Source organism: Tiliqua scincoides, chromosome 1 (assembly GCF_035046505.1).
Source record: "Tiliqua scincoides isolate rTilSci1 chromosome 1, rTilSci1.hap2, whole genome shotgun sequence".
Classification (NCBI taxonomy): domain Eukaryota; kingdom Metazoa; phylum Chordata; class Lepidosauria; order Squamata; family Scincidae; genus Tiliqua; species Tiliqua scincoides.
The window spans coordinates 250,753,401-250,766,373 of record NC_089821.1 but is presented as its reverse complement, the minus strand read 5'-3'; the positions used below and the strand labels follow the sequence as shown (position 1 = coordinate 250,766,373).

Here is a 12,973-nt window from a genome sequence, read left to right as displayed (position 1 = left end):
GCGTCCTGAGTACACTTCTGTACTGCAGCGAGTCATGGACTCTTCGCTCACAACAGGAGAGGAAACTGAGCGCTTTCCACATGCGCTGCCTCCGACGCATCCTCGGCATCACCTGGCAGGACAAAGTTCCAAACAACACAGTCCTGGAACGTGCTGGAATCCCTAGCATGTATTCACTGCTGAAACAGAGACGCCTGCGTTGGCTTGGTCATGTCGTGAGAACGGATGATGGCCGGATCCCAAAGGATCTCCTCTATGGAGAACTCGTGCAAGGAAAGCGCCCTACAGGTAGACCACAGCTGCGATACAAGGACATCTGCAAGAGGGATCTGAAGGCCTTAGGGATGGACCTCAACAAGTGGGAAACCCTGGCCTCTGAGCGGCCCGCTTGGAGGCAGGCTGTGCAGCATGGCCTTTCCCAGTTTGAAGAGACACTTTGCCAACAGTCTGAGGCTAAGAGGCAAAGAAGGAAGGCCCATAGCCAGGGAGACAGACCAGGGACAGACTGCACTTGCTCCCGGTGTGGAAGGGATTGTCACTCCCGGATTGGCCTTTTCAGCCACACTAGACGCTGTGCCAGAACCACCTTTCAGAGCGCGATACCATAGTCTTTCGAGACTGAAGGTTGCCAATACAAAGGGGCAAAACGTGTTTTCATGGATCTGTCAATATATCTTAAGCCCAATGAGATATTGACTTGGATTTGCTTATGAAGATTACCACTACAAACTTTCTTAAACTTCAGGATTTTGCCCTAATCAACCCTAAAGGGGCAAATCTAAATTCGGGAATGAATTACTGAACCCTTCCTATTACTTAGGCCTGGCTGGCTTTTTTCCGTGGGTTACTTACTGCCTGAGAGAGGCCTGTGGCCTTCATGGCAACTGAGGCCAGGCTGGCCCTTTTAACTTAACCCTTTTTAAGTTGGTATGGCAAAGGGTAGTAACAGAAAAATAACAGTCATTTTAGTGTTTACTCTGAACACTAAAATGCAGTGTATTTCTGGCTCAGTGCGAAGTTCTGCTACCCCAAGATTTTGACAAGCCTTTCTCCTGAGAACTTGTGCTATCATCAACCCTTGCTCTGCTTACCGCTGTGTTCCAGCGCGAGGAGTGTCAGGGAGGAGCACTGGCTCAAGAGTTGTATGGCGCAATCTAGCTTCCCTCACAGGAGGCATTGCTCTGCTTATCCCTGTTTCACTGAAAGGAGAATTAAGGGGGCTTTGAGGCACTGAGCATAATCCTTAAAGACATCAGGGGCAACGATGGAGTGATGGGGGGAATCACCATGCTGCTGGCTGGAGACTTCTGGCAGATTCTGCCAGAAGTGCCAAGGGGAATTCAAGTTGATGAGATTAAAGTATGCATCAAGGCGTTATATCTATGGCCCCTCATCTAGAAATTCTCTCTCAAGAAGAAGATGAGGGTTCACTTGAGCAGCGATTTCTCTACGCAAAATAAGAGATGAAGAATATCCTGAGTTCGAGAGAAAGGTTACACAGGCCAACACACATTTTGCTTCCTTAAATGTTACACCAATTCCTAGGTATATTTGGGGTGCTGATTCAAAAAACGGCATCCATTTTTCCCTATCACGTCTAGTTTTGGAGACATGTCATAGCCTCTTTAGTGAATGGTTCAAGCAGCTTCCTCATGAGGCTATACTATATCTCCAAAACTAGATGTGATAGGGCAAAACAGAGGCCATTTTTTGAATCGGCACCCCAAATTGATATCAAACCACCATAAAGTCTGGGAAAAACTTTTCTGACCCTCTATTTTGTAGGCCTGTGTTATCATCCTTGCAGGCTTGTGCCCAGTAGTGCCAGCCCTAGCAGACCACCGCAACCTGGGTACATCCTGTTATCGCTGATATCAAAGAGAAGTCCATGGAGTTGCTGTGCAACCATGTCATTCTGACCCCCAAGAACGACAAGGCTGCTGTCATTAATGACACTCTACTTAAGTCATTCAAAGGGGCAGAAATGGTAGGAGGTCTGCTATTGGCAGGAGTGCAAGTAAACCAGCCCAGTGGACAGGTGGTGGAAGGAACAGGGTATGGAGGGGGAGGACCAGGAGAGTGACAGAGTGGGGAGGGGTGAGCAGGAAGTGGAATGGGGGAGAGAGGGGTGGATCCCGGCAGCATCCATTTCCTCTCCTCATTCCCCTCCTCTTACTCTCTTTGGACTTGCACCAGCAAAATGGCTGACATGGATCCAAGGAGATGCTTTGGAGCAGCAGAGGAAGTCTGTGGGACTGCCCCCATCACAGGATTCATCATCTGCTCTGTTGGCACTGCTGTATCACCAAGGGTGGGTGGGTTTAATTCGGGTTGGGCTGTATGTTGACATTTACTTTCCATCTCAGGGGAAAAACACAATTTCACCCATAAATTACCATTGTTGCTTCTGGAAAGTTCTGGTCATTTGGCCAGCAAACCAACACCCCTAACTGCATACTGGAGTGAGGCCTTTTATTCAAATCCATGATCTTGTTTAGTGTCCTTACATCCCAGCAATGAGCCAAAGTGAAATCCATTAATGTTATAGTTAACCATTTTATCTCTAAGCAGATATCATTTTATAAAAGACATGCGAGCTGCAAGCAAGAGTTTTGAGACTATACTCTGTATAGTATAAAGGATTTATTTAATTGCTAAACAGTTGTAAGGAATACATTTTATTGTTATGCAACTTTTATTCAAAAAAATTTGTGGATTTTAAATTGCCAATTTAAAATGAATCTCCCCTTTGAACAACTCACCAATACCTCACGATACAAGTGACTGAAGAGTCTGGCCTGTGATCTAGGCCAGGGCTCTCCAGACACTGGCCCACAGGTGGAATCCGGTGCCCTGCCTAATCCCTCCTGCCGTGAGTGGCACTTTTCTGCCACAACGCTGCATCTTATTGCCCTCCATTGAGGGGCACTCTGGGCAGTCACATCAGCCCAGACATCATGCTGCACAGCCTGCCGGGACACTGGGCAATAGACGTGCCCAGAGCATCCCTATATAGCAAAGGAGGACAAGAAGACATGGCACTGTGGTGGAACAGTAAGCTCTGGCAGGGATGGGGAGGGTTTTTCTTGGGCGCAGCAGTCTTCAGTTTGGGGATCGCTGATCTAGGCTAGCCTGTAGTAGGAGTTCAATCAGAGTAAACCAAGCTTACGCCGAGCCATTGCAAAGTTTAAACTGTTGGGGAGGAGCAGAGACCGCAAGAGTTAAGTGTGTGTATTTGAGAACACCCCTTATACACACATATACTGAGAGTTGAGAGCAGCACTGCCATTTTATGCACTCAGCAGAACTTGCACACTTTTTTTTTTTTAAAGGACAAACCGTTCACAGTCAAAGAAAAATATCAAACTGACAATGTCATTTTCCCGTGTTCTGAGCTTGACCTCGGCATTTCCTACTCCTGGAAAATTCTGCCTGAAAAGGGCATGCAAGTGATTTCCTTTATATTAAAATTACATTAGTCCAGTAACTGCAGGATTCAACTGCAATAACCTCTTCAACAAGAAATACATCTTGGAAAAATTAACACACATAAAATGTGAACTTGTAAATCAACGTATTTTTCAGCAGTGACATCATCAAGATTTTAAAGGGGAAGTTTAGTTTTTTGGCTTTCCCTCTTCCAATCCAGAGCACAAGTTCCTATAGATAGCCAAACAGAATAAATAAGACAGTTGCTCAATAGTGTGATTTAAACAGTCCTCCAAATCAGGCACTTAATAGGCACCACCATATTCTTATGAAATGGCATGAACTGCAGTGGGTTATGTACAGCCTCAGCCATATAAAGGCAGCTCAGTCAAGTAGAAGTCCCTGTGGGCCTGCCGTGGAAGCTGGCCTTTTCCAAATACGTTGAATATACAAGACCAAAGCTGAGCGCAGGATTGCTGAGATCAGGGCTATTCTGGTGCAGACAAATTATGTCCTGCTGATAGGGGAGGATTAATGAGCTGGTCTGCTCATCTGTTGCAATTAGAAACAAATGCTAAAACGAGTCTGATGCTATTTCTATGCTGAGGACTTAGAATTGTGGCTTTTTGGGGCCCAGCCACTTCTAGACCTCTGAGTAAAGTGAGGGCTGCTGTAAATATAGGAGGCAAATATCTGAACACTGTTAGAGGCAAAGGGCTATTTGTCAACAGCAACACAACAGTTTGCAGAAAGAGCAGGATTAGGGAGTGGAATTGCAGGAGCTCTGCATCGTTCTATTTGGTTGCTCTGACATTCTAAGTGCATAGGGGGCAGCAAGACATAACCCAGGGCTTGACGGCTTCCAAAGTTTAAGAACTGGGCACACGCATTTCACAGGCCCACTTGTACCTACCAGATAATGAAAGGTGGGAAGAAAAAACAAGCCATATTTGCTAGCCCTCAATGCGAACAGCATGAACGTGTCCCTTTTAGAGCAGCACTCTTCAATAAGCGGCTCTCCTCCATGCATCTTGAGAGCCGTCAATGCCTCTTTCCTCATTGCTTTAGCAAGAGCACTAGAAGAGTCAGAGGAAAGACTACCAATACTCAGAGAGAGCAAAATCATCACATTCTAGTAGAAAAAAAAATGTTTAATAAAAACATAAAATTTCAAGAAAATATATCAGTAACATGGTAGGCAAGAGTACACAGTATTAAGAACGGGTAAACATACACAGATTCTTTTAGTATCTCTCACTTTTTACTATATAGTCCTGGACCTCACAAGAAACTCAGACTGCAATTATGAGACTTCCTGAAACAGCTTCAAAAAAGCCCTCTTTCTGGGGAATATTCCAATGACTAAAACGTCAAACAGAAGGCCCGCAGGCTGGATGTGGCCCTGGAAGCTCTTTAGCTGGCCCCCTTAATAACTGAGCTCTCCCCATTTTGCCCTTTGAGAAGGGTCACTTCAGCCAAGCCTCTGGCAGGGAGCAATAGAAAAAAATCTCAGAAGGCAAGGAATGCTATGGGGTAAGGAGCAGACCAAGATGGGCGAGAGAAGGAGACATTGCCATGGTGGGCAGCCCTTTGAGTAACGCTACGTCTGCTGTGATGTCACTTCACAGACCACCATTCAGCTGTTGAGCTGCAAAGTGAGGCCTCAGCAGAAGCAATGCTCACATGATAACTGGACTCTCCCATATCATGGAAGGATGATCAACATCTGCTATGAGATATATACAGGGGTGTCAAACTTGTTTAGTTGTCTTGTATTGGTCTTGGACACATGTGTGTGAAGTATGGCATGTTAATTGAATGTTTACCACAAATCTCAAAGAATAATCTTTTATGGTTCCTTTTTATGGGATAATCTTATCATTCTTATCATTCTCAATTCAAAATTTGGACTTTCTCCACTGGAAGTTATCTTGCACCTCTTGTACAAGGTAACTTGTACCCATGCCCAAGACCTCTTGAGGGTTGGGTGTTTCCATTCACTTGGATGGAGCAGATAGAAGAACTTTCCAAGTGAATGGAAACACCCAACCCTCAAGAGGTCTTGGGCATGGGTACAAGTTACCTTGTACAAGAGGTGCAAGATAACTTCCAGTGGAGAAAGTCCAAATTTTGAATTGAGAATGATAAGAATGATAAGATTATCCCATAAAAAGGAACCATAAAAGATTATTCTTTGAGATTTGTGGTAAACATTCAATTAACATGCCATACTTCACACACATGTGTCCAAGACCAAAGTGAGAAGCATACCAAGTGCCACCTAATGGTGGTTTACTCAAAAGTAAGTCCCATTAACTTCAGTTGGACAAAGGTAAGTGCATATAGGATTGCAGCCTAAGTGAAGTGGGAAATATGAATTCACAATTTTTACCATTAAAAAGTTAATGGAGCTAAAGGCCAGAACTAAATGGAGCTAAAGGCATAGCCAAAAGGAGATAACATATTCTGTTATCCGTTTGCATTAAAAATGTTGGTAATAATTGAATAGCAGGAAAGAGGGAAGCAAGTCTGTACCTTTTTCAGGGAGCAAATAGCTATAAAATTGGGATGCACTTTTGTTTTATTGTGATCTTGCTACTACATGCCTACATAGCAGAGATGGGAAAACCTAGCATGGCCTGACTTGAGTCAAGTCACCACCCTCCGTGACTTGACTTGAAAAAGAGTTCTAACAGGGGCACTTTCCGAGTCACTGAGTCAACCCTTAGTGACTTTAAAAGATTCAAGTCGAGTCAACCCCCCCTTTAAAAAGTCCGCTGTGGAAAAAACGGGACTGCTTCCAGGGTGTGTGTGTGTGCGCGTGCGTTTGCGTGTGAGTGAGAGAGTTCTCTTTACTCACTCCCCTGCTGCCCCACCATCTGTAAAAAGGGCATGAAGGGTGTGAGGGAGTGCAACAGACTGAGACAAAAGTGGCAAGAGGGAGGAGGGTCACACACAGCTGGGAGGCTTACCAGCATGACCCAATCCTTTGCAACCATCCTGAGAAGTAGTTCCACTGCAGCAAGTCATTCAATGGCATGCCATGCAAAACACGATCACTATGATCTTCCCTGTCTCTCCCTGGGCTTCTCAACAACTGTAAGGCAAGAACCCCCCTGGCTCCTCCTGCTGCCCTCCCTCAGCCAATGGAAATATGAAAATGTCTGTCCTTTGTCCAGTGATCATCCTTTCCTTTCTTCCTATCAGAAATGGGAAAAGAGCCCATTCCACCTCCCACTCATATTAACCCTTCCTTGCCTCCTGGCTGAAACTCCCTGCTGCTGGTCAGAATTCTCCCTGGTCAGAATTATTGGCCCACAAGGTTTCCTACTCAGCGAAAACAGTACGCAAGCACCCACAGACACACTCGAGTCAGCAGGCATGGGGACAAGAGCCGAGTCAGGGGAGCCCTGACTGGAGTCTCTTTCAGAGTCTTCCATGCATGCAACTCACGAGTCACAGTCACCCAAAATCACACATTTAAGCAACTTAAGTCACTGACTCGAGTTCCCAACACTGCTACATAGCTATTTCTCATACTGCTGGTTCATTGTATGAAAACTTGCCTGGAAATGTGATGTGACATACTCAAAAATGAGATGACATGAAATTTCTGTAATGTTCCTGCATGTGAAACACATGACCCATGTTTCAATCCCCCTTTCAGTTATACAGGTTACTAGGGACCAGCACATGGACTTTGCAGGAGTAAGGTGTTCAATTGAAGTTTGTACAAGAATGCCCTGTGTGAACATGCCGGACATCTGCTATTTTTCACATCATTCTGTTTCTCCATTTATTTGTTTTGCATTTGTACACGACAATAAAGTCCACCCTGAAAAAATGAGTTGATTTGTGAAAATAGCTCTTTGGTGGAAGAGGAGAATAGTTCAATCACAACCCAGAAGATGGAGGAGAAATCTGGATGAGTGACACCTGTCAGAATGAATAACACTGGTCACCAGTTTAGACCTGCTTGGAGTTATGAAGCACTTCCATGCATAAGAGTGGTCACAATGTTGATGTGTTTCTTGTGTGCATATGGCCATATGTATCTACTATTAGCTGGTCAGAGGAAAACCAGCCCAGATGGACATGTCCCTGGTGTGCCACTGCCACATGCATACGAAACTGCCCATCACACATAGTAAGCAGACTGAAAACAAGACCAGAGCCACATAAAGTATTTAGAGTGTAATCCTAATGCACAGATGGACCACACAAGTCCACTGCACCAGCCCAAGAGTGCTGCAAACATAAAGCATGTTTATGCCTCCTTGTGAGCAGGCTACACCAGCGCACTGATGCATACTGGCCTTCCTGCGTTAGACCCTGGTCCAATGGGCGTAAGTTAACACCAGTTGAGGGCTGCTGGCATGGGGGTTGGGGGGTGGAGAGAGTGGTGGAAGGGCATAACAGGGGCATTTTGGGGCGTGGGGGAGGGTGGATTGTGGGTGGACCAGGCCCAGGAGAAGTTCAACTGGGTGACCTAGGCCACATCCTACCTGCCCCTATCCCCAGCCAGCCCAGCATTGCAACAGGCTGCTCAGATTTGTGCCAGCAATTATGCTGGTGCAGATCTAAGCAGCCACTTAGAGGTGGCTGCTGTGCTGCACAATAAGGGGAAATAAATCTGAGTTGCATGGCATCCACCTCCTACCCTGTGCTGGATAAGGCGCAGGCCAGCTAGACTGCCTATTCCAGCACAGGATAGCATTGGGCTGCTAGACATGTAAAGTTTTCATCTACGGATTACAACAAGCAATCTGAATCCTCTGCTACATACTTCAAATAGAAGCACAACTAGTTATGATAGCAAGAAGGACACAAACACAATTTCCAAAAGTTTTCATTTTTATAATCAAACTGTTTTTTACATGAACAGAAACACACCAGGATTTTGTGCGAAAAAATATTTTTAAATAAACTTTGCTTGTTCTCAATCTTTGTACATTCTGATATACATATGTAACAAGGTTTATGGCACTGGTACCGGAATCAGAAAAGGGAAAAAAATTGCTTTTGTTGCATTCCTTCTTCTAAATCAAGTCAGTCACTTTTGCACTACGTTTTTTAAAAAATATTTTTATTACTGGGCAGCCAGCTGTAACTGGTTCAGACACTCAAAATAAAGAACTCTCTCAATTCCCCCAAACTATTATTGCACAAGAAGCCAGGAAAGGCATATGGCATAAAATGGTCAAGTCCCTTGGTGTTAAAACGCCATCCCCACCCCCTAAGTAGAAAAATAGTACCAGAAGATGAAACACGGCAAATAAAAAGATTCTCTCTAGTCAGGAGGCCGAGAAGTGCTTTGCAGATAGTTTAAGCTGCTCTGATCTTCTTTGCACCAGCAAGCATTTTTGCTTAGGTTTTCTTTAGCAAAGCCTTTGCAAACTCAAGGCCCATGGATTTTGTTGTCTTTTGCTTTTATTTTGGCTGGTTGTGTTTCGTTTTTTAAACATAGCTGTCTTCGGTCTATGAACCCGCACAGACTACTTAGTCATAATCTCTACCAGTAGCTGAATCACTAAGGAGGAAAAATATATATATACTGTATAGTGACCAGTTCTCTCTCTCACACGCACGTAGATTTTAAAAACTGGTTTCTTTTTAAGCATCTGTCCTTCATCCATTTTGGGAGAAGGGGCTTGTAACAGCATTCTGCTCAACATTAAGAAGTCTTTGTATTTTTAAAACCTTTCCTTCAAAAAGGTTTTGTTCAGAGTTTGTCTTACAATAACCCTCCCCCCTCCCCATAAAGCTAAAAAGAAAAAAAAAATAAGCTTCCCAAATCCACGTCAAGCGAGGAGTGTGATCGTCCCTTTGTCGCATGCTTCCTCGCTGTCACACGACAGTCTCGACCCCCATCAGCTTTGGCGTAAGAATTCGTGGTGTGACTCCATTGTTTAGATCCTCTTCAAACTCCAATAACTGCCCCATAAAATTAAGATTAGGAGAAATGATTGGTCGCTTGCCTTTGACAAATTTATAGGCATCAGTCATGGTCATCCGTGTGTGCTTCATTAGGTAAGCGATGACTATGGTGGCAGAGCGGGACACACCAGCCTGGCAGTGGATAAGGAGACCTTTCCCACACTGGTGAGCTTCCTCTGAAAAGAACAGGAACATAAACCAATATAAATATTCACTTCAAGAAGGGAAGGCTTGGGGAAAAAAAAACACAAAACCAAATCATGCACTTAGGCAATTTGTTTATACTGATTTTTTTTTTTTTCCTGTGATAAGCAATTGACACATAAGTTATGTCCATTTCGGGTCAAAGAGTCCACTGATTCATTCATTCAGCCTCAAGATTATTCATGTTATGTTTATAACAAATTCCTATCCAGATAAATTATGAAAATGGAGCCTGCAATGAAATTACTCGCAGTGAAAATGCATGTCAGCAACTGGTCTGGAATCCAGGTTTCCTCCACTGCAATGAGAAAGCATATGAGAATCTATGAGGTGCTGGGCTAAGAACTGCTCGCACAGAGGTCTTTGGGGCAGAGATGCATATCAGAAAGTACTTCAGTGCTGTGTTGCTACCCAAGTCAAGAAACCAAGTTGTGTGCTGAAACCACTCAAATAAACAGCATAAATGGAGAATGCCACATAGTCCCTGTTCAATATACACAGTCTCCATGTGATGCTAGTGAGGATTTCATACAGTGAACATACTGTATGAAGTGACCACTGGATGTATACAGTGTACAATCAGAAGATGACATGCCTAAAGTAGCCATAGTACACAATGGACTGTCTTTGAGCACAGTCTCTATTAGAGTCACATAAAGCACCAAAATGTAGTATAGAATCCCCGCAGTGCAGTGAGCAGGCATGCAAATCCAAGAATGCATATCTTATGTATAGCTGCATGTGTGCTCACTACGCAAGCAGATAACTGCAGCAAGAGGAAAAGCCCTATAGTTGCATTAAGGACAGTAAACCAAGGCTGATTAAGCTGTCCCAGATGACAGAGATGTGGGTTGACTGAGGAACCATAGGCACACATGATCGTAACTCCCGTTCTCAACCTGTCCATCAGAGTATGGGACTGAAGCTCAATAAAAGAACATATGCCTTGCATGCAGAAAGTACCACTCCTGGTATTTCCACAGAGAGCTTCAAAATTCCCATTTAATCCCCTTGAGCACCACTGCCAATCAGTGTAGACATCACTGATTCAGAGGGAAGAACAGACCAAGGCAACTTCCTGTATTCATCAATAGCTCTTCCAATATTAGAAAAGTTGATGTAACTTCTTCAATTGTGTGATCTAAAAGGTTTGCAGACTGTAGCAAGCCATATTTGTTTTGTGCCTGGCTAGCTACAAACTGTATGAAATTATGGAAACCACATAGAATCCAGTCTTTTAATTCTGAATGTGTTTGGTATGACCCATTTATGAACTGTGGCCAGCCACTGCTAGACTTAGGGGCTACCGCCCACACTACACAGTTTGCCACAAAACACACACTCACTTTGCAGCAACACTAATGGCTCTGTAACAAGCCAGACCGCAGGATTACATGTATTTGCATTAATACTTTTAGTCTAGAATCTAGATCTAAAGTATGAAATGGCTTTCAGGGCAGTGAGAAAAATTCCTGCTTGCCCCCAAATTTTTTGTATTACCCTCACTTAGAGTGCTCCTATACAGCATCCTGCTCATGCATAAGTCCAGAGTAGGAAGCATTAATGCTCTGTTGTTGACCTCCTTCCCCAACTGACCAGTAGACAGAAGACCTGGTTTTGAGCCAGCTCAGAGCTTCATGGTCCAATCAGATACCCAAGAGCAGGGGTCTCCAAACCCCGGCCCAAAGGCCAGATGCGACCCGCAGAGTGCCTCTATCCGGCCCATGGCAAGCCTCTAATCCCCTGAGAGCCTCTGGCCCAGTTGACCAAACACAACCAGAGTTGTGCTTGTGAGGTCAGGGAATGGGGGTTCATGTAAGTGTGTGTGTGTGCTTTATTTCTTGGGTTGTGTTGGTGTTTGGAGAAATCCTGGGCATTTGAGCCCATTCATTCATTCCAGTCATTCATCTAAGTTCCATCTCTAATGTATTTATTTAAATTGTATATTTAATTTTTTCCCCAGCCCTCGACACCATGCCAGATATTTGATGCGGCCTTTTGACCAAAAAGTTTAGAGACCCCTGCCCAGGAGCACAGATACCACCACTCTCCTCTCCTCCACACCTCCACTTTGCCTCTCTTCCTTTTTCTACCCAGGAAATGAAAAGAGGAGGAGAAGAGTGGACAGGTCATTCCTGGGAATATTCAAAACATATCAACTGCATGGCCAGCCCTGGATTCACCATGATTATTCATACATTTTTAACCTTCACAGGAGAGGTTTCTGAGGAGGTTAGACTTTGCAGAAGGAAAAGCCAATTCTCTAAGACAGGGGTGTCGAACTCATTTCATCCTGGGGGCCACATTGGATTTATGGCACCTGCTGAGGGCCAAACTCCAAATGTGGCACCCAGAAGTGACCTCAAAACAGGAAGTGATATCACTTTGACATCACTTCCTGTTTTTTCAAAAAAAAAAAAAAAAACCACCTGAGGTTCCCCCCTCAACCCTCCTAAATAGAAATGCTGTATTTCAGATATTGCAGATCTGATTTAAAAAAGTATCCCCAGGGTAAAGCTAAGCTCTGATTAGTTATTTAACAAAAAATTTATCCTACTCACAAGGCAAGATAAACAAATATTTCTTCATCTAACATGCAGGCATAGCTTCAGGCCATAGTTACCAAAATGAAGGAGAAATGAAAATACACCCGTCCTCCCAAAAATTGTCTAGGTTTTTCAACAGAGAGTCTAATGGTGTTTGAACTAAAAGATGCAGCATGTAAAGGATTGAGCAAGGAGGAACTAGTCAAGGATTTAAAATTTTGTCCTCCCAAATTGAAACGTCTAGTACAGGGGTGCTCAATAGGTGGATCGCGATCTACCGGTAGATCGCGAGGCAAAATGAGTAGATCGCGGAGTGCCAACGCCCCCTTCAGGTGCCTCTGGGAGGAAACGCCGGGAGTAAGGCCCATTGTCCTCAATGGGGCTTACTCCCAGGTAAGTGTGGATAGGATTGCAGCCTCACAGCCTAATCCTAGGCATGTCTACTCAGGAGTAAGTCCTGTTATACTCAGTGGGGCTCAAGGTACACCAACATACATTGTATACATAAATGTTATATGTTATGATGGCGCGAACATTGTAAAAAAAACTCTGGTAGATCTCCGGGCCTTGCTGGGTTTCAAAGTAGCTCTCGAACCAAAAAAGTGTGAGCACCCCTGGTCTAGTATAAAAGTCCCATCCTTCACTAGGTCAGTGTAAAATCCAACCTCTGTTTTTGAATGTTCACCTGAAAGATTCAAGACAGAAATGCACTTTTTAAAAAATGTTTTTCTGGCCAATCAGATGTCGAGTCGAATATTGGTCAATTCAAGGTACAACAGGTGTAGGATTTTTAAATTATTCAAAAAGGAACAAAAATTACTGCCAGGAACCCATTTTGGTGGCATTCAAAAGCCCAA

At 44.1% G+C, this 12,973-nt stretch overlaps 1 protein-coding gene across 1 annotated transcript in view; it reads right to left on the bottom strand.

Moving 5' to 3' along the window:
- Positions 1-8,265: 8,265 nt before the first annotated feature.
- The window catches only part of DUSP10 (dual specificity phosphatase 10), a 49,975-nt gene continuing 45,267 nt past the window's right edge, over positions 8,266-12,973 (bottom strand). The window contains exon 4 of the mRNA XM_066611694.1: positions 8,266-9,542. Coding sequence (XP_066467791.1) covers positions 9,277-9,542 — 266 coding nt within the window. The 3' untranslated portion in view covers positions 8,266-9,276. The remainder of the gene's footprint in view (positions 9,543-12,973) is intronic.